This window comes from Vulpes lagopus, chromosome 17 (assembly GCF_018345385.1).
Source record: "Vulpes lagopus strain Blue_001 chromosome 17, ASM1834538v1, whole genome shotgun sequence".
NCBI lineage: Eukaryota > Metazoa > Chordata > Mammalia > Carnivora > Canidae > Vulpes > Vulpes lagopus.
The window spans coordinates 31,989,508-32,011,615 of NC_054840.1; the positions used below are offsets into that span (position 1 = coordinate 31,989,508).

General features: G+C 57.2%; 1 protein-coding gene across 1 annotated transcript in view; it reads right to left on the reverse strand.

Moving 5' to 3' along the window:
* LPCAT1 (lysophosphatidylcholine acyltransferase 1) overlaps nt 1-14,550 on the reverse strand; it is a 46,599-nt gene extending 32,049 nt beyond the window's left edge. The window contains exon 1 of the mRNA XM_041731929.1: nt 14,290-14,550. Coding sequence (XP_041587863.1) covers nt 14,290-14,436 — 147 coding nt within the window. The 5' untranslated portion in view covers nt 14,437-14,550. The remainder of the gene's footprint in view (nt 1-14,289) is intronic.
* Between the last annotated feature and the right edge of the window lie 7,558 nt (nt 14,551-22,108).

Sequence of the window (22,108 nt, forward strand, 5' to 3'; positions counted from 1 at the left end):
TCCACACTTCCACCATGTTCAGTGCAAACCGGCCCAAGTGCCTCAGCCTGTCCGAGCACTCAGTGCTTCCAGCCACAGGACAACAACCAGGGCAGCTGGGTCCGCTGCATGGGCGTTCTCATATGTGCTGGGACCACAGGAAAGACCACGATCACCGAAGAGATGTTTGTACAAAGTCTTGGCTGGACTGGAAAACAAAGCAGATGAAAGGGAGTGTTGTGCTGTCTCCAGGCCGCTGTGGCTGGGAGCTCGGAAGGCATGGTAACCGGCAGCAAGGCTGGACATGCTGTCTTTTGTCCCTCTGGGAAGCTCCGATGGCTGCGGCTTGATGGTCCCTGTCAGGAACCCCATCTCCCTCAAAAGCACCAGGTCACATAAACTGTGTGGCTGCCCCTCCTGTGAGCCGAAGGTTTATAACCTGCTTCCAGGAGAACCTGTATCTCACCCAGCTGAGTGAGGTTTCATGCTCCTTGAAGTTGGCTACGACACACTGTCCCTCAGGAAGGGGTTACCGTGAACAGATGTGGACACACAACCTCACGGTTCCTGAGTTGTGGAGCAGACCTCCTAAGTTGTGGAGCAGACCTCCTAACTTGGCACATGCCATCTAGGGTCTCTGGTGCAGCAGGCCAGAGTGGTGAACCACCCAAGTGCAGGGGGAACGTCACAACCGCCCAGTGTCTCTAAACATTGTTTCCTGCCTGAAGGAACCAGGGCTCTTGAGCAAAACCAATACCAGGCGGTGGGCAGAAAATGGGGAAGAGAGCCTGGGACAGTTGTGGTACAGCTAAGCCCAGGAAAAGGCGGCAGAGGCCCCTGGGCTCAGGAGCCCCCACGGCGGACAGCAATCTGAGTGCCAACAAGAACAATGAATGCACAGGTGGGAACTTCACATGAGCTCCCACCATGCGTCCACCATCCCGACCACACATCCAGCATCCCAACCACGTGTCCATTATCCTGACCATGTGTCCATCATCTCAGGCAAACCACGCATCCATCATCCCGACCATGCGTCCATCATCCTGGGCACACAATGTGTCTACCATCCCAACCATGCGTCTTTCATCCCGACAATGCATCTGTCAACTTAACCATGTGTCCCATGTCCTCATCATCCCAATGATGAGTCCATCATCCCAGGCACACCACGTGTCCATCATCCCAACCATGCATCCATCATCCCAACAATGAGTCCATCGTCCCAGACATACCACGTGTCCATCATCCCAACCATGTGTCCACCATCTCAGGCACATGCACACATCTGCACGCACCTACCTCACTGGTCACCTTTAGAGGTATGTAGGCTCCTGAGTGTGACACTGGCCAATGGGGAAATCAGGCATCATGCTGTCCTATAAGACTGTCCTTGGGGCAGCCAAGGGGTGGACATAGGAGCATTCCCACAGGCCCCCAGAACCTCACCACTCACGCACACCCACATGATGAGGGGCCTGCGCACTTGGGAACACACACACATGCTGGGCCCTGTATGGAGGTGCTGCACGACAACCCAATAAATGGAAGCTCTTGAGTTCTGGGTCAAGGACCACCTTCCAGAAAACATGGAAGACAGTGGAGGGTGGGGGAGCAATTAGCAAAATGCAGACCAGAAGCCTCTCCAGGACAAACACCCCAAATACATTGTAAGGAAAAGTAAATAATCAAGAGCTGGAAGGGGCCCTGCAGCGGAGCATGTGAGGGTGTGTGGCTCGCTGGGATCGATGCAGATGCATATGGCTAAGAGCCCGTGTAGAAGCTCCAGCGGGTGTGGGGCAAGCATGCTCCGTGGCCGCCCACAGTCCTCCACCTTGGGATGCAGACACCCTCTGGAGCGTTTCAGTGTGAAATGGTGAAGCTTGGGCTTCACTTCCACATGACCGGGGGTGGGAGGGGCGTGGGTGTCTATGAGACCAGGGTGGCCTCGCCAAAGCTGGTGACTGCTGCGGCGGTGGGGGGCAGGCACAGTCATTACAGCTTCTCTGCTTTGGTATTAGGGGCCAACCTGTGTGTCCCCCAGGACTTCAGAATGTGGCTGTATTTGAAAGCAGGCCCTTTAAAAGGTGATTAAAGTAAAGTAAGTCTGTAGAGTGGACCCTAATTCCCCACAGCAGGTGTCTTCTTAAGAAGAGATTAGGTTGGGGGGGGGGTGCGCGCGCGCATGTGTGAGGGCTCAGGGCTCAGGTGTCCCCACACCGAAGTGGGAGGACTGGGTAGAGGGAGGCGCCTGGGTCTCCAATGTTCAGCCTCGGGGTCTGGGAGAAATAAATGCCTGTGGCTAAAGCTGCCGCCTGTGGTATCAGTAAGCCCGTCAGATACACGGTGTGTCTCCGCTCTGCCATGACAAGATGTGTGAAAGACAATTCCAGTTCTTGTGGGAAACATTCACCGACTCGCAGGTGTGCACATGGGCCCTAATGCACCATCTGCAACACTCCACAGAAGGCACCTCTGGTCACAGTGCCCAGCCTACACTCACCTGGCAGCTGCTCCTCTCCACCAAGGCCACTGACATCATCGTCACACAAGCTGGTCCAGGACCTTGTTTCACAACAACACGCAACTGCTGACATGCCATTTAAGAGACAAAGGACCTAAGTGCACCTGCACTCATGCTGTTCCCGAGCCTGGCTGGTCACTGTGGTGGAATGTGGCCTCGCTGGGAGTAGATGGGCTGGCCATGCACTGAGATGCCCTGCATGCCAGGATGCACACTGGAGAGGTGATGTGCAAGGGACCCCAGGCAGCCATATGAGCTGCTGACACAGCACCTGCAGGCAGGAGATGCACACAGGAAGCTTGAGGGGGTCAGTGTGATAGCTCTGAAAGAAAAGGTGTCCATGGCCTGAAGGACACAGGGGCCGAGTGACAGCGCACAGTGAGCACTGGGCTGCGCAGTGGGTGCCGTCATCACTGCATGTGGCACAGTGGCGGACAGGCTGCAGGGACAATGCTCCCGAGGCTGGGTTCCAATGCCAGTGCGCTTTAATTGTGGAAAAGAATAATTATCACGATTCCAAAGGCTATGGAAACACTGACAGACACATTGAAGAGAAATGCACTCCCCGTGCAACTAGAGAAAACAGGAGCGCATAGGGAGCACCTTCTGCCGTGGATGCAGGTGCACAAAGCCCAGGCCAGCCTCTGAAAACCACGCTCACAGGAACAGAGACACATCATGCTCACATATGTGGAGCACCCAGTCGACCCTCAGTCTGCAAACCACTCCTGGCGCTCGGGGAGGAGACAGTGGACAGCCAGAGGCACCAGCCCTGTGTGTCTGTGGCCAGTGCTTGGCCCCATTGCCACAAGGAGGCAGAAAGCCAAGCCCAGGATCCCCCCGGTTCTGGCAGAGGCCAGGTCTCCCAAGACTCTGGGGAGGCACTGCAGCTCGGGGCTGGCCCCACAAAGCTGTGTGACAACAGTGCTATACGCTACGCACTGTGGTGACACCTCAATTTCGGCCCGTGTGTGCCTGGCCAGCTGGCAGGCCCAGGTCCAGCTCCCCGGGGAGCTGCTTGCGCGGGCGTTGCTGGTAGCAGCCAAGCTGGATGTCACCCAGGGGTGACACCAGGGAACAGTGAGCCAAAGGTCGCCTGTGTGACAGGTGCCAGCAGCCAGCCAGAGGGAGGAGCCTTCAGGGCCTCGGGGCATGGAGATAGATCCCAAGGTGACCATCACTCAGAGAGAGAAGACACAAAACAAGACAAAACTCTTATCTTCCCGTCAGATTTCTATGTTGTAAAGGAACAATTTTCAAGGATGGCTGGCCTGACTGCGTGCATGCAAGGTTGACAGTCACTTGGGGCTGGGGGCAAGTGGACCCTGGTTAACAGGGGGCTATGGAGGAAGCACAGGCACCAAGTGTGAGGACAAGTGTCTGCACGCTGGCCTGCAGGTCTGCCCGCTGCCACCAGGACGGGCTCCCAGGGCCGAGGAGCACAAGTGCCAGACCCGGCGGTGCTCCCAGCCTGACACCCAAAGCAGCTGAAGGGACGCCCCAGGATCGCAGTCCTCCAGGGCTGTTGTTCTGGGGGAGACATGACAAGGGAATCCACGTGTCCCAATCAGCCCACGCAGACCCTGTGGGAGCCCCATGGCAGGCCCAGCCGAGCAAGATGCAGATGGGGCTGTAGGGCCTCGTCTCCTGAGACCAGCCTACACTGCAGCTCAGGGGTGGATGGAGGGCACCTTGTTTCCAGGGCTGGGTGATTTCCTCCAACAGTACCCTAGAAGCCTGGTCTGGTCCTCCCTGGATCCCCCCATGAGGAGAGGAGAGATGGGACGCACAGGTCCTGCAGAAAGACGGCCAGGGCAACGAGGGGTAAATGGACGAAAACCTGACCTGGGGAATCCTCTCTTCTCTTGCAACTTATTTTAAAAACCTAAAGCAAATTCTTTTGGAGAATCCTGATTTAGAACAGGTAGAAATATCCTGAAGCTGGGAAGTGAAGGCCCCTGACCCTCAGCCTGGCTCGAGCGAGATGCGGCCACATGGTGCAGATTCAAGCTACTGGGGCCACTTCCTGACATGGCGACAAAATAGGTACATGTACTTGTTTCCTTTCTAGAGAACTTAGAAAATGAACAGCAGCTGTCCCAGGAGTGCTGTCGGCCAGCACAGACCCTGGCCTCGGAGCCTGGGAAGGGCCCCGGGAGCACCTGCACTGGACCCAACACTTCTCAGGTGCAAACCCCACCAACCAACCCGTGAACACGTCCCCACTGCTCCCCCCAACCTGTGCTAAACGTGGAGCACATAGAGACCCAAACCACACGCTGCCTGGGACGTGGGACATAGGAGAGCCGTGTTCTGAACTGTGGTGGTCGGCTTTACTGGTGGTCACTCGCGGCCGCTCCAAAACAAGATGGAGCAGAGCGAGGCTAGAGCTCTGGTGCAGGTGGCGCGGGGAGGGGATAAGCACGGTCACGTCCCCGGGGCAGCCCCACCTTCACTGGTACCCGCCTTCCTCTGTGTGATCTGTCCTTCTAATTGATCCTGTGCCAAAGGATCCACACCGGGCTCCCTTGTCTTTCTCTCACTCACAGGTGAACATCGAGGGGCATCCTGCTCCTGGGTTGCCAGCATTCCCCGCGTTCCCCGCTCTGAAGTCGCATGTGCCCCTGTGCCCTGTGGGACTGAGGACCCTGTCCTGCTAGGACCAGGCTCACTGCAACATACTGGCTATTTCTTCTTGGCTCTCTCCTCAAATCTAAAATTAAATACAGTGTTGCTAAAACAGCTATTTTTTCTTTCAGCCCACAAGCGGCCCACCTTCCCCAGCACCCTGGGCCCCTCTGCTAAGGAGCTCTCAGACCCTACCTCGGCTCACCCGGCCCGGGCTCTTGTGCAGAAGGAGAACGTCTCTCAGTAACTCGCTCTGAATTTATGAATCTGCCGTGCAGTCCAACAGCAGTTGCTCCAGACATCCGCACTTAGTGTTTGTCACACGCCTGGTGGCACGGTCTGGTTGGGCAGCCACCAACACCTACACAGCTCCATCTGGGGTCAGAACTGCCTGGTCAGAGGCGGCCCGATGCCAGCACCCTACATCCAAGGATCCCCAGTGACAGCCCTTCCCGCCTGCTAGCTGGCCAGCATCTGAGCGTCCACTGGCTCGGGCCCAAGTCCAGGCCTGTCTTCCAGCCCCTAGGCTTTCATGGGCCCCACAGGCACATGGTCACAAGCACACACAGGGGTCAGTGTGGAGGGCAGCTCAGGACCCCAGGTGAATCTAGCAGAGATCTTGGCCCTGGGGACCTGGGGCTGGGCAGGGCCCTCCGTCAACGCTTACAGGCATCATCAGACAAGTGAAGGAGCCTCCATGTGGGGGCCAGGGAAGTGCAACACCTGCCATATAGACTCTGGGTCTCCAGGCAGGACTGCCGGTAGCATACTGACCACCAGAGGCTGGGCCCCAAGGCAGGGAAGGGGCAGGGGTGTGAGGCTGCTGGCAGGTGCTGTGGGCCAGGCATAGAAAAGGCTCAGGGAAGCACCGGGCCTAGTGAGCACCAAGTCCCTGCTGCTCAGACAAGTGCATGAGGTAGTGGACAGGCCTGGGGGCAGAGAGGAGGCTTCCCGAATGCCTGCTGCATCCATCCCTGTCACCACTGCAACCCTTCAGCCATCCTGGCTCCGCTGTAGGAGCTCAGCCCTAGCACATGGCTGGCCGGGGCAGGGTGGGGGACACGATGCTCTGTCCACTGAACACCTTGCTCCACCCGAGCACCTCGGCTTCCAGGGCCGCCCCAGAGCCCTGTGCTCCTAGGACAAGAACGCAGGTCCCCCAGCAGCTGGCCTGTGCTTCCCCAACCTGCCACGTTAGGGTCTCAGGCTTCTGCATCATGGGAAACAGTTCTGGGCTCACGCAGGGCTGTCTGTAAGCAGCTGAACAAAACCCGCAGGATAGAAAACAAGTTTACTAGGTCAGCGAACGTGTGCCAAGTGCCTATCACCAGCCAAAGCCGGCACTGCTCCAGATGTGGGGACAGGACACCATGGACCCATGGGGACCTGCAGCACTGTCTGGCTCAGAGCCCCAGCGGGCAGGGCTGTGGGATAGGAGCCGGCCTGCCTGAGGCCGGGGGGGGGGGGGGGGGGGGGGAATCCTTCCTCCAGGGAGCTGAGAAAGATCCCTGCTACCTGCTGAGATTTCAGCGAAGATAAGGACATGCCTATGGGGTGCTGGAGGAGGCGTTGAGGGCGCCCACAGCTGATGCCCTTCTCAGCTGGTGGCCAGCACACACCAGCCCACCTCAGGGCTCTCCTCACCCCTCCTGCCCACTCAGTTTCACACAAAATCGCATTTCCTCAGGGTTTTCAGGACCCTCTGGCGGGAGACTAGAGCTCTGTCCCGTGGTCTCTGTGATTCCAGGCGGCCACTCCTGCAGCCTCCAGAAGTGGAATCCACAGTAAAGCAAACCGCAGGCCAGAGGCCCTTCCGTGGCTGCCCACTCACCCCTGAGAGCTTAGAGCCCAGCAGGGCAGGTGCTGAGAACGCGCGGATAGGCAGAAACACTGCAGAGTGAGTTCTGGCCTGGATGTTCCACTCCAGGGACGAGGCTTAGATCCAAAGCAGGAGCTGCCTCCAAACCCTCATTCACAGGCTGCAGGAACTCAGCAACCCCAGACCCGTTCCTCCAGGCATCTCACCTGTGAGCCAGGAGATCCAGGAATTGCAGCTGCCCAGAAAGGGAGCTTTCCAGGCACAGACCTCCCACGTGCAGAGACCCAGGAGCCGGAGGGCCCCACAAACAGGAAGAGAAGCTTGGGTGCTGAGCAAGGCCAGAGGGCAGCTCTGGGGGCGGTGTGGGGGGGCAGGTACAGGGCTCACAGCATAAGCACCCAGCTGAGGGGCTGGGACAGGAGGCACTGACTTTTTCTTGAGAACATCCCCACCTCAGGGGGTAAGAAATGGAAGAAGTGAGAGCAGGGAAAGGTCATAGACCACGCAGAGGCTGCCCCATCCTGGTCCGCTGAGCAAATCATGCCCAGTAGCAGCACCAGGCTCAGAAGGCCAGGGGTGCCAGCTCCGCACGTGGAGGGACCCACACCTGGACGTGGAGGGGCCTGGACCTGGAGGGACCCACACCTGGAGGGATGCCCGGAGTCACTGTGCTCAGGGGAGTGCCAGAGGGCTGTGAGCTCCTCTGTTTGCTCCTGGGCTGCTAGGAGCCCCTGGCCACGGCCCAGGACAGAGCAGGTCCCTGCCCCTGGGGCTCAGGGCTTGTTCCCTCCTCCAAATGGCACATTGCTTCACATTTTAATCGTCTCAGGTTGGACTGTGTTCTAGCACAGAAAGTGGGCGCAGGGTCAGCGGGCAGCAGTTTACTTTCATTGACCTCTTTGGCAGGGGATTGGAGAACTCCAACAAGAACTTCCTCCCCTCCTCAGACAGACCTGAGAAGCATGGGCCCTCCCCCACCCCCCTGCCTTGTGGCCCTAGGAAATCCCTTAACTCCAGGGCCTTTGGCTGCAGAGTAGAAGAATCTTGAAATTCAAGTGCCTTAGCATTTCCAGCTGTTTCCATTTGTTGAGCAAATACAGCAAAGCGCCTGTGGGGTCCAGCGGGGTGGGGGAGGGGGGGCTCTCCAGCTGCAGACACTCCCACCTGCACACCTCCTACTCCACTCCGCTCTCAGATGGAGCACCTCTGGAGCATCCTGGCCCAACCCCACCAACTGCTGGCTTCACTAAAACTCTGGCTCCAGACCCCCACCTGTGGGAAGCTCCAGGGAACATCCAGGTCCTGCCCCCCAACTATAGGGAGCCCCCTAACCATTTCCTGTCTCTAGCACCCAGCTGAGAGTCCCCTCCAGCTGCAGGAGGATCCAAAAGTATATTCTGTACTTCCCCAGGTGCAGGGGGCTCCCCGGAGCATCCTGGCTCCATCCCCCCAGGTGCAGGGGGCTCCCTGGAGCATCCTTCCTACTGGTAGAAAAGACCTACCACTCCAGGGAGGCGTTCTGTTCAGCTGTTGGCCCTGTACGCAGCACCATTCAGGGCCTGACCCAAATCAGACCCTCAGCCACGGCCTCCTGGCTGTTGTCAACACCAAGGTCGCTCCTGGGTGTGCTCTGCATGAAGCAGCAGGGCCTCAGGAACCCAAACCTCCAGACCTCAGGAATCCCGTGTGAGCCACCTCTGCGTCCCCTTCCTCAGGGTTTGCAATAGTGAAAGATGTTTTTAAAAAAGATTTCACATCACAAGAAGTTTTTTTTTAGAGAAAAATCAATCAAAATATGACTGAGAGTAAAGTACAGACATCTGCAGCACATCCCTGACATAAGCATGGAGGATGCCAGGGGTTCCACCCAGGACCCTCTGTGGCAGCTTTGGGGAGCGTCAGCAAATCCAAGAGGCTGGCGGCGTAGCGCCTGGCCTGAGAGCCTCTGGGAGCGTTGCCGTGTGCATGTTTAGGGACGGCATTTAACAAGCTTGAAAACGCCTAAGCTTGTGAGGCTGGAGCGTGGGGCAAACACCAGGAATGAGCCAATTAGTTATAATACTGCAAAACGTGACACACAGGGCTGCAGCATGGAGACCGGGCTTGAGAAGGACAACACTGCAATCACACGTAGACACACGCTCTACTCTGGCTCATCTTCAAAATATTCACAACCTTCCTCCAGGTTTATCAAACACTAGAAATGTGAGAAACAAGAACCCAAGAAGGGTCAGGGTCACCCTGACACATCATGGCAAACCCATGAGACCTGGCATTTTGTTCTCCTGGGCTGGGTGAAGGCCCCAGGGCAGGAAGGTGACAGCAAAGTGGTCAGCAAGGCACGGGTCTCTGGTCGGGCGGGCATGAGGCTCTGTGAATCATGATGTGTGGGAGCCTTGATCAGATCCATAGGAGCAGAAAGAGCCCAGGGTGCCTCCGTGGACTTTCTCCAACATGTGTGCCGTGCCCGCGGTGCATGGATGCCTGTGGGGACAAGAGCAGGGCAAATGCCCGGCTCCTGCAACAGGGCTGGAGTGGCCACTTCCAGGGACAAAATCCTGATTTTGTAAAATAAGACTGGCACTGCTTTGCTCCATACCAAGGAAAATCAAAAGAAATAAAACACAAGAATGTGTGTAGAGACACACATACACCAGACCTGTGTAGAGATGTACCCATTAAAAATCTATATTCCAGGACGTAAGAGCACAGAGTATGTAAAGTCAAGTCTTTCCAACCCTGACCCCCTTTCCCTACTCCTTGACATCAGCCACATGTAAGTTTTATGTGTGTACCTGAACACAGGATGTTCTTGGTGTGTTAGAGGAAAAAGCTAGTCCCCTGAAGTCTCACCTGCCCCGAGCCTGCCTGGGCGCCTGGGCTCACCTGCCCCGAGCCCACCCAGGGACCTGAGTTCACCTGCCCTGAGCCTGCCCAGGGACCTGGGGGCTGCAGAGTCCCTGGACCTAAGTCTCCTCACCTCATGACATGACCTTGAACCCACTGGGCTACAGGCGCACCAACAGAAGTGGTACCGGCAGGCTCCCAGGTTGTCTTGTTGAAAGGTGGCCCTGCTGCAGCCAGCCCTGTCTTTCCGTGGGACACATGATCTCCTGGAAATCCTCCCCACATCCCCCACCCCCGGTTTTTACTGCCACCAGACCCTTCCAGTCATCTCCCCATGTACCCCTCCCTCACACCCCTTCGCAGCGTGCCAGGCTTGATCATCATGCATGAAGTACCCTATCCGAGGAGCAGCAGGAGGGTCGGGGTGGGAGCCCAGGAGCTGGCAGGTCAGAGGAGTGGGGACAGCGGGGAGGGGTGGGTGGGTGGAAGCATGCAGGTGTGGGAGTCCCAGTTCTAGAAGGGCCACACCTGACTCAGCATCCAGGCTGAAACTGGGGGCGCCCTCACTGTTTTTTTTTTTCAATCAAAACTCACACATTTGGACAGAAACTCAGAGAAAAAGATCATTTACTTCTGGGTGATTACACCGCACAGAGGCCACTTTGCAGGTCTGCTGGGCTGGAGCCTGTCCCTGCATTCAACCTTCACAGTAATCCTCTCTGTGGGCTTAACCAGGAAAGGGGAGCACTTAGCAGTGTCTCCCACGGAGGACTCACTTCCAACGTGTGCAGGAAGCTAGACTACTTTCCAGGAAGGAAATTCTCTCTGGCACTAGTCACTGGGAGTTCAGGAATGGGGAACTATCTGAGCTGGAGGTGGGATGTATTCATACCCGGGATTCCAACCGAAATACCCAAAAAGCCCCGGTGACAGGAACCACTTTATGACTCCAAGAACAGCAAACTACCACATGACTACCCAATGTTATACTCTTCCGTTTTTCAGATCTTCACAAGTTATCTTCTGGCCAAAGAGATGCTTAAGCTCCTTGCTAAATCTGCAGTTAAATGACAGATGGAACGGTCATTAATCTGTGGACACAAGGCAGCTCCTCCCCAGCAGCAGAAGCTAACAGGTGAACGTAGGCACCCTCACTGGCGTATCCCAACTCGGAATTCAGGTGAGCTTCTGCACAGCCCTTGGGAGTCTCAGTCATCGCTGGACCCGTTTGTTTGTGGATCTGGGGAAGAAGGCGAGCTCCCTCAGTGGAAACCTTAACGGAGTGTAGTAAAGAGCTTCACAGAGGACTGCTTGTGAAAAGCCAAACTTTCCTGCAGAGCGGAACTTGGAACTTAGTGTTTACAAGCTACATATCCCGGACCACACACTGCAGGTTTCTGAGCAGAAACCACAGGTCCGTTAGGAGCATATAAATACATCACAATTAGTCTGATGAGTATCTGACAGGCCTCTGAAAGAGGCAACAAGGTGTACACAAAGTATTCTTCCCCTTCTGGGAGGCTAAAACATTCCACCCACCTGTTCTTTTTCTGAATGTCTTCCAGAAGCTGCCCTCAAACATCTAAAACCAGAATCTCCGCCTCCCGCCGAAGAACAGCCCACAGGAGCTGCTCCAAACCCCTAATCTATAACCCTGTGTCTCCTGCCCAAGGAGGTGCTGGGGATTTCTGGCTCTGCTCGGACATTGGTCCCTTTTGCACGTTTATTCACTCAACAACTAGCTAAGTCTCTACAGTGGACCCCACTCGGACAATGAGCACACAGTTTGGGGCAGGTCAGATCTGGCCTCCATCCATCCACAGTAATGCGGTAGGGGAGCTGCAAATGTGACAGGGATGCAGAGGTGGCCCTCCAGGGAGGAGGAGGCTTCCTCCTGGAGGTGATAATTCACCCAAGACCTGAGTGAGGGGTAGAGAGGCCAAGAGCAAGAAGGCAGAGGCAGGAAGACAGCACTGCAGCAGCCAGTGCCAAGGGTGACAAGCCTGGAGGTGGGGTGGGGCCTTGGAAGCCGCCTGGAAGAGTCTGGGCTTGGCCACAGGGTCAGCCTCAGAGGGTTCAGAGCAGTGAGTAGACCACAGGAGTGACGGGGTGGGGGCCGGTGGGGGCCCATTCAGGAGCCCAGAGGCAGTGCTCCTAGCCCCTCACAGCTGGATACAGCACCTGGTAGGAACACAGCAGGGGGAGGTGCCGGCCAACCACACAGGTGGGCACATGATGGTATCTGTCTCCAGACAGGGACGGGGACAACACTCTTCCCCTCTCTCCCCCCATCCTCAGTCTGGTGCCCCCCCTTTCCCACAATGACAACCAAGCCAACCTACAAGATGTTTCAAGAAAAAGCACAAAACCCAGGACAACAACATCAGACTTCAAGAACTTTTCACTGTAATATTATTTCAGAAAGATAACTTTATGCATTAAAGAAAAATCTCAGTGTCACCCCAAAATGTTTTGTCGCACTTGGAAATATGTTCTCCACCAACTGGACAACTGTTAAAGTCCTAAAATTGTACCTGCTTTTATTACAGTTCTGGAGTTAAAAGAAAGGCTGTGTTGTGAGCAATCATACAGAAATGCAAACACAATGTACAACCAGAGAGCAGGAATATCCCCAGCACTGCTGGGGATTTACTTGAATGCCAGGGAATGGATCCCACCAGGCCAGGGAATGGGTCCCACCGGCTCAGGGAATGGATCCCACCAGGCCAGGGAATGGATCCCACGAGCTCAGGGAATGGGTCCCATCAGCTCAGGGAACGGGTCCCATCAGATCAGGGAATGGGTCCCACCAGGCCAGGGAATGGATCCCACCAGCTCAGGGAATGGATCCCACCAGCTCAGGGAATGGATCCTACTAGGCCAGGGAATGGGTCCCACAAGCTCAGGGAATGGATCCCACCAGCTCAGGGAATGGGTCCCACCAGCTCAGGGAACGGGTCCCACCAGGCCAGGGAATGGATCCCACCAGCTCAGGGAATGGATCCCACCAGGCCAGGGAATGGATCCCACCAGCTCAGGGAATGGATTCCACCAGCTCAGGGAATGGATCCTAGTAGGCCAGGGAATGGATCCCACCAGCTCAGGGAACGGGTCCCACCAGCTCAGGGAATGGATCCCACCAGGCCAGGGAATGGATCCCACCAGCTCAGGGAATGGGTCCCACCAGGCCAGGGAATGGATCCCACCAGCTCAGGGAATGGATCCCACCAGCTCAGGGAATGGATCCCACCAGCTCAGGGAATGGGTCCCACCAGGTCAGGGAATGGATCCCACCAGCTCAGGGAATGGATCCCACCAGCTCAGGGAACGGGTCCCACCAGCTCAGGGAATGGGTCCCATCAGCTCAGGGAATGGATCCCACCAGCTCAGGGAATGGATCCCACCAGCTCAGGGAATGGATCCCACCAGCTCAGGGAACGGGTCCCACCAGCTCAGGGAACGGGTCCCACCAGGCCAGGGAATGGATCCCACCAGCTCAGGGAATGGATCCTACTAGGCCAGGGAATGGGTCCCACAAGCTCAGGGAATGGATCCTACTAGGCCAGGGAATGGATCCCACCAGCTCAGGGAATGGGTCCCACCAGCTCAGGGAATGGGTCCCACCAGCTCAGGGAATGGATCCCACCAGCTCAGGGAATGGATCCCACCAGCTCAGGGAATGGATCCCACCAGGCCAGGGAATGGATCCCACCAGCTCAGGGAACGGGTCCCACCAGCTCAGGGAATGGATCCCACCAGCTCAGGGAATGGATCCCACCAGCTCAGGGAATGGGTCCCACCAGCTCAGGGAACGGGTCCCACCAGCTCAGGGAACGGGTCCCACCAGCTCAGGGAATGGATCCTACTAGGCCAGGCAATGGGTCCCCCCCTGGAAGCACTAGAAGCTGTGTAAAGGGAAAGGACGAGCGTGGGGCCCCGCTGCTTCCCGCAGGCGTCCATCCCTCAGCCCGCCCAGGACCAGGGGACTCCACAGACAGGACGTGACGGAAGCCAAGTGCACAGCGTCGCCTCTCGCTGGAGCCAGGGATGCGTAAAATCGATTCCGTTACACCCGGACCCCGAGGGAGCCTCCCCTGCACGCTCCCCAGAACACAACTTGCAAAGAGGCGGAAATCCTGCCGCCCCCTCCCGAGGACCTCGCAGGGCTCGCACCCGCCGCCGGCCCCGCCTCAGGCGCCCAACGAGGTCCCACGCAGGAAGCTCAAGTGTCCCGGCCACATCCAGGGGGGCCGCGCCGGCACCTCGCGGCGGGAACCGGGAAGCGGGTGCGGAGATCCGGGGATCGGGGCGGGAACAGGGGGCGGGACCGGGACCGGGACCGGGACCGGGACCGGGACCGGGACGGGGCGGGAGCAGCCAGCGGCAGGGCTGGGGCGGCGGGGGCGCGGGGCGGCGGGGGCGGCCGGGCCCGCGAGGTCCCTCCCCGGACGCGCATCCCCCCCCGGCGGCCCGGGCTCGGGCGGGCACCCACCTGGGCCTTCCGCAGGGCGCTGAGGCGCAGCTCGTGCACGAAGGGGTTCCGCCCCGGGGGCGCCCGTCGCCGCGCGTCGCCGGCCCCCACGCTGGCCGCGGCGCTGGAGGCGGGGAAGGCCCGGGGACCGCGCGCCCGCAGCCTCATGGCCGCCGCCCGCCGCAGGGAGCGCAGAGCGGTGCGGAGCGGGGCGCGGGGCGCGGGGCGCGGGGCGCGGGGAGCGGGGCGCGGGGCGCGGGGCGCGGAGCCGGCGCGGGGCGCGGGGCGCGGGCGGAGGATGCGCGGCGGCCGGGCGGGGGGCGGGGGGCGGGCGGGCGCGCAGGCGCGGGCCGGCGGCGTGACGCGAGGGGCGGGGCGGGGCGGCCGGGCGGGGGGCGCCGCGGGGCGAGGCCGGGGCGGCCGGGGGCGGGGCTCTCGGGGCGGGGCTCTCGGGGCGGGGCGTCGGCGGAGCCCCGCCCCCCGCGCCCCGCGCCCCGCCCCGCGCCCCGCCCCCCGCGCCCCGCGCCCCGCCCCCGCGCCCCGCGCGGCTCACCCGCCCCCGCCCCGCCCCGCGCCTGACCTCGGCCCCCGGGGGCGCCGGCCGCCGGCCCGCAGCGGCGGGAGCGCGGGGACCCTCCGGCCAGGTGGCCCCCCCAGCGGCTCAGGGGCCCGGATCCCGAGGGACACGAGGCGCCAGGCCGCACGAGCGGGGGCTCCCCCGAAAGGCCGCGTTTCCTCCGTGCCTGTTCCGGCGGGGACCGCGCCTTGAGCGAGCGGCGGGCAGGGCGGCCGGGGGTGGGGGGGAAGGAGGTGCTCCCTGGGCGCTGCTGGCTGCGAGCTCCGCCGGGAGCCCCGAGAGCCGGCGTCCTCCGGGCCGGGCCCGCTGCGATGCGATTCCCGGGGCCGCCCAGGTGCTGGGCAGGCGGGCGGGGGTGCACCGAGCCAGCTGCGCCTGGGACCCGGTGTTCTCGCCGGGCGGGAGTCGGAGGATCCCCGGGGCTCGTTACTCTGGCTCATGGACTTACTCCCCTGCATCAAGGGGAGACATTGGAGGATGGCTAAGGTGTGGCGCAGCATTAACTTGGACAAAAGTGAAATAGTACCCTTATCAACATTTATGGATTTCAAACATTTGCCACCAGCTGTATGTAGTGAGAACAGCTAGATTTTGTGGCCCTGACAGGCAGGAAGTGGGGCCACCAGTAGGCAGTGGGCATGGGTGAGGAAGGACGGCTTGGACACAATCCAGCAGGCCCTTGGCTCACCCGCGGTTGCCTGAGATCATGAGGAAGTAGCCCAAGCTCTTTGTGCATTGCTCTGGGGTTAGGGGAAGGCCAGACGGTGCTGTGGGACTGCCTGGTCCTGGGGTCCTGAGGACATCCGTGCCCTGTGAGGCTCCCCTGCCTTGTCCCTGCTTGGGCAGCTGGTCAGGAGGTGGTCGACCCTCTGATAACCTGGCTGATGTGAAGTGTCACCTTGCTGAGGGCCCTTCTGTGTTTTGATGGGAAGGGAAGGGCTGGGGAACCAGAGGGGAGGCCGGTGTTTCAGCAGTGGTCCACATCATCTTACACAGCCTCATCGATACAGAAAGGGAAAGAGCAGGGTTTGGTCCCAAAGCCCTTTCTAAGCCTCATGGTGGCCTGGGGCGGGGACGTCTCCTCTGAACCTGGGTTATGAAATCTAGAAGGCAACTAGCCCAGTGCCTACACTCAGCTGTGCGTGATGACAAGATAGACCTTGGGGACTACCGTGGATCTTATTTGCTGGTAGACAGAGGTGGGGGCTGCCTCCATTGCCGGCGTGGCCATCAATACACTGCTGATCTCTGAACATTCAGTTGCCAATTGCTCTGAAGAACCCAGCGAGGACAGTGGGACAGTGTGAAGAGCTATTCAGGGTGAGAGCAAAGAAGTATGGGCTGCAAGGGGAGGGGTTCCCCACTCCTTCTCAACAAGCACTGCTGTGGAGAACCCAAAAGACCGACAAAGGCAGAGAGCAGCCAGGAGAGCAGGAGTGAGGAGTGGAGGGCCTGGACAGTGGATCCAGGGGAAGTTGGTTGGCTTGCACTGCTTCACACTTTCTTCACTTCAATTTTAGTGCTGTGATGGAATATTCTAGAAGTCATAGAGTGTTCTGGAAGCTTCCCTAGGAGAAGTTGGTCTTGGGCAAGGAGTTATAAGCAGTTGTCTTTCAGCAACAGGAAGAAGACTTTCATTTGTCTCTAGGAGTTAGTGCCTTGCTTTAGGGAAAGTACCAGCTGGGCCCTTAAACCTCTAAGGCAAACCCCCATGGTTCTCCAGGAATCTTCTGGAATGCAGACGCTGGTGCACAGCGTGGCTGGCCAGGCTCTGGGAAACACTTCTGCATGGCTCCTTGTTCTCACTCCGGACGGCGGAGTGTCTGCTTTTCCGGGGGGCTGAGAACACAAGGTGCCTGCTTGCTGGTGTGGGGCTGTGTGTTTTGGTGTTTGTTGAATTTTAGCTATCTACAGATTCACAAAGAAGGCCAGGGCTCCATTTTTCTCCTAATCCTTATTTTTCGTCCTGCCTTACCTGTTGTATTTAATCTGTGCATTTTTCTTCTCTACACTGTGACCCCGTATTCTCAACACCATCTATCACCCCCTCCCCAGCTTGTGGCTTTGCTTCAGGCATGAGCACAAGGATTTATGAAGCTATTTCTGGATGCTCTATTTTATCCCATTGGTTTATTTCTTCCTGCTGGCCCTGCACTGTTCTAACTGTTGTACCTTTGGAATCATGTGCCTTAGTAACCAGTGGGGCGAATTCCTATTGCTGCTTCTCTTTAAGAATTGTCTTCATGAGGGACACCTGGGTGGCTCAGCGGTTGAGCATCTGCCTTTGGCTCAGGGTGTGGTCCTGGAGTCCCACATCGGGCTCCCTGCATGGAGCCTGCCTCTCCCTCTGCCTGTGTCTCTGCCTCTCTCTCTCTGTGTGTCTCTCATGAATAAATAAATAAAATGTTTAAAAAAAGAGAATCATCTTCATGATTCATGGAAGTTTACTTGCCTGTCAGAACTATGGAATGAGTTTTTCCTATTGCTAAAAATTCCAGTGGGAGTTTTGCTTTGGAGTGTGTTAAGTGTACACTTTCCTACGAGTGTGTTGTAAGGGTGCCTGGAATTAGTTTTCACGTGGTGCAGTAAGCACATACACATGTGGACATGTCACAAAGGACGCAATTTTGCTCACAGTTCCCTAGGAACAGGAGGCATGTGCGCCGTGGGCTTGGGGGTGTACATGGGAACAACTAGGGTCTGTCAGGAGGCAGCAGGAGCGGGTGGAAAATGTGGCAAGACCCTTTACTGTGGTTTCCACGGGAGGAGCAGAGGAAGCAGGTGAGCAGGCTTAGAATTGGCTAATGTGAGTAATTTCAGTGGCTGGTGGGTGTGGGGCTGTCCCTGGTTGTCTGGTACCCGCCGGGGTGCTTAGGGCTGGTGAGTAGTGGTTGCAGAGAAGAGGGGTGGGCGTAGGCTCTGGATGGGGTGCTTTGCATGGGAGAGGTGAGTTAGCTAGCTCGGGGGCGGTGGGGGGCATCGCTGCAGGATTAGCAGGCCCCAGTGTGAAAGCTAGAATAAAATGACTTGCTTAAGGTGGACCTTCAGAGCCTTGCAGCCAGGGGGTCCCTCCCCCAGGTCACCAGGCTGGACCAGGCCCCTGGCTCTCTGGCAACACCCACCCCATCAAAGGGAAAGCTGGAGCCCTTCCAGCACCCCTCCCCAAGCGGCCTCCCAACCTGTGGGCAGGTGGTCTCAGGTCTCTAGCATCTGCTGTTCCCTCTGCCTGGACATCTGCATTTCTGCCTCCTCGTCTTCTTCAGTTTTGACCCAAAAGTCAGGGTGGTAAGGCCTGGGGTATCCTGTTACCCTCACCCCTGGCACGTGCATGGTTCTCAGGGTGCTGTGTGTTCTGTATGCATTCTGTGTGAAGTTTAATTTGTCAGGAACTTCACCCTACGTGAGTGAAATAGGGCCGTTTTATAAATAGGGACATCAAGGCACAAGACACTGACTGACTGACCCAGATCATCTCTGGGGCCGGTGAAAGCTTTGACCTCCTTGCAGAGAGTCTTTCTTTCTGCATCGGTTCGGGACTGATGGACGTTGCCCCATGACCATCCACTCCTGCAGGCTGCCTTCCCCACAGAGGTCCTATTTTTATAGCACTTGGGTTCCAGATAAAACCACTTCCTTCAAATACGCAGACATTTGCCATCAAATAAGGATCTGAATACCTGATGGCATTTTATAGAGATTTTATGTAGATTTTGACTACCCTGGAAGTACAGGTTGGAAAGGCCCTGGACGTGGAAAGCCTCAGCACCCAGCACATCTCTCAGCTATGTTGTCTGTTCCATCTTCCTCGACATCAAAAAAATGATCCTCAGTCAAGAATGAGCTCTGAGATGGTGACCTCTTCCATGGGTCTTTATTAAAATTTAAGAGAATTTTGAAGTTCAGAGGTGTGGAAGCACAATTTTAGTATGTTAGTACATCTTTCTTCACACTTTGGGGTTGCAGAACAAATGTTTATATGTAATTTTGCTTCCCAAAATATCGAAACCCCCAAAATAGGAAAACAATGATTTTCAAAGGAGTGATCTTTTATGAAAAACAATTGCTTACCATTGTTCTTTCTGGTTGGCTTTGAAAAATGCTGTGTCAAATTATTTCTGCCAATTTGCAAAGGCAGAGATCTTGCTTAGTCGGAAGGCGGGCAAGTTCCTAAAGCAGGAGAGTCCCTGTGAGGAGACTCGGTGGCCAGGCTGTGCAAGCCTCCTGCATCGTCACCTCCTGACGGGTAGAGAAACACATGGCTCCCCAAGTAAAGACAGCCTTCCCAGCCTGCCTGGCAGGCTTCCCATACCCCCTAGCTGTGGCCATGGGATGGTGTCCGGGGGGGCATGTCTCACCAGCCCAGAGCCAGACCCATCTGGGTTTGCAGGAAGTGGTGCACACATGGAGGTCGATGTGTGAGGCTACTCCCTGCCCCCTGTCCCTGCGCCCTCCCCTGGTGCCCTTCCTTCCTCACCCCTCCTGGTGTGGTGGGCTGCAGGCTCCTGGGCAGAGCATCTCACACAGCCAGGGGGTATCACATGCCTCACCCTCAGAGGTGAGTGGGCACAGCAGGTGTGGATTGGGTGGGCTGTGGAGCGCTGGATGCTCGGCTTTCACCTGCACACTCAACTGTCCATGAGTGCAGAACCGCACCGGTGCGCCTACCTGCTCCCCCATCGCACCTGAACCCACACACGCGGACTGGTACCCGCACACATACCTGTCCTCTTAGCATCACGTCACGTGTGCTCTGATGCCCCAGTTGCGGTGGCCCAGGACCCAAGGGGGATCTGCTTTGCACAAGTGGTTCTTGCTTTTGCAAACACGGAAGCCATTCTGAACAAGAGCACTTGGTCTCTCCCAACAGATGCTGGAAATCACCTGATTTGGCTTCTTCACTTCAGGGTGTTGGTCATGAGAGGATCCTTGTACATATTTTCAACACTTAAATGGATGAGACCAAGAACTCTTACTGGATCAGAGGCCTTTTATCAGCTCCTTGACCAGAGCCTCGGTGGAGAGGGTGTGTCCCTAGAGCAAGGAGGGGAGGCTAGCATCTGTGTTTGGGGAAGGACACGACCGGATGAGCGGTCCTTGACCCCTGCAGTGTTTGGTTAAAACGGAAATGGTATATATTTTGTTCATCATGAGTTTTTAGAATGATCCCTATTTGGAACATGGGTTGATAACCTCAAATGAGCCTCATTTCTTGTGCAGCAGCATTCTTGGTGAGCTGTTCGGTTGTGCAATCCCATCCCACTGACAAAATGTCTCACCACAGCACGGCTCCGTTGGCCTTTTAGACAAAACTTCTCATAGGTGATGTTTTCTGACCATGTTTATTTTCCTTTCCCCTTTGCTCAGAATTTACAGGATTACCCTAGAAAGCTACTGTGACCAGCACCGTCCCCACAGCTGGGACAAGCTGGCCCAGGCCACGAATTTTCTTCACCACATGACTTCCATCCCATGACACGAAGGGCAGTAGACCGGCGCCGTGGGAAAGAGGCTCTGCTCTGACCCTGAAGGGGTTCCGCTCCTCTGCCTCCTGTCCCCTCCTTGGCTGTAAAGTGGGGTGGGACCTGTCAGGAGGGTCCTCGCGAGGTTGGGAGAGTGAACGCAGGTGGAGCACCCACGATGGCGTTGGGCACATGACGGCACCTCGCTGAGCACTAGCTGCCTTAGCAAGGGCATGGCATTTGTTTCCGGAACCAGCAGCCTTCCTGCCAACAGGGGGGCTGGGGCGCGCCAGTGCACCTCCCGAGTTCTCTGCAGTCTGACCTTGACGTGGATGATGAATATGAAGGTTAGGGAGTTGGCTTCACTGCTTGGAGAACTGCATCCTCGGTTGCAAATGGGATTTTGTGAAATGCTGGCAGTAGTTTCAGCTACAGGTCACGGGTGGTGGGGGGGTGGGGGGGACTGCTGATGTTGTGTCCTCCACAGGGCGTCCAGGTGCAGGTACTTCCCCAGGACAGAGGGAGCACCCTGTTGGGCAGTTTGCCCCCTCTCTTTGAACCAGTGGCTTCTTCCACATTCACAGATAGTTATGTGGGTCCAACTGGGATGGCATGTCCTCCGGGCATCATTGTGACTGTGAGTTTGCTACTACGTGAAACACAGTGTGCTTCTCTGGATGCACATCTGTGGTGTGTGTGCACAGGGACATGACTTCAGTGCACGAAGTTAGTGGGGAGGTGGGCAAGTTCCCAAAGTGGGAGAGTCCCTGTGAGGAGGAGGCCCCGGGGTGGCCTGTGTGTTGGGGGTGGGGCACAGGCACCCTCATCTCCCAAAATAGGAACTCTGGACAAGGTCTTTCCCCTTCTCAGCCTGGGTTTGTCGCCTGGATAAAGGGGTTAATGAGACAGTCTGCCTGGAGAGCCACCATGAACGGCATCCTGATGATGGGTCTTGGCCAGAGCTGGGCTGGAGAGGCTGCGGGTAAGGTGGTGTCAGTGCCCGCATGGGAAGGGCGAACCCTTTCACTCCCCTGAACATGACATCTGGGCATCGCTCGTGCACCGTGCCTACAGAGCGGCCCCCTCCGTCTTCCTTGGGTGTGACTCATGGCCTTTGTTTGGTTTGGGAGACTCCTCAGGGTCTGTTGCTGGGGCTTGCAGGGTGGTGCACGCCCACCCCACTGGGCTCTTCATGGTGCTGTTATTCTGTCAGAGGACGTCTTCATGGTCCATTTCATGTCTCCAAAGGCGAGACTTACCCTCCTTAGTACACGTGAGCTCACATATCTCACAGCCGCAGGGATGCTGTGCTTCTGTGGACGGGGAGCCCGGCAGCCCGGAGCCAATTCAGTTCTGAGTCCAAATTCATCCCTCGCTCCCTGGAGTCTATGGGAGGGCTTACTCCAGGCCTTGTTCCTTCTTTCATTGTCGTCTGAAGGGATTTATGGAGAAAATGACGGAGTGAGTGGTCCTGGGCTTGTATCTTGAGTAAATAAGTGGGGGCGGGTGGGGACGTGATGCAGACCGTGGGGACACAGGGTCCCCCCGGCAGACCAGCTGACCCCAAGTCAGACTTCAGGAGGCAGCAAGATCTATGAAACTTTGTCTTTTCATCTTTAAATGAGAAATATGGGGGAAATGCTGGATGTCATTTGAGGATAAAAGCAGTGTCATTTGAGGATAACTCATCTGGTTTTTTTTTTTTTTTTTTAAGATTTTATTTGTTTATTCATGAGAGACACAGAGTGAGAGAGAGGCAGAGACACAGGCAGAGGGAGAAGCAGGCTCCATGCAGGGAGCCTGA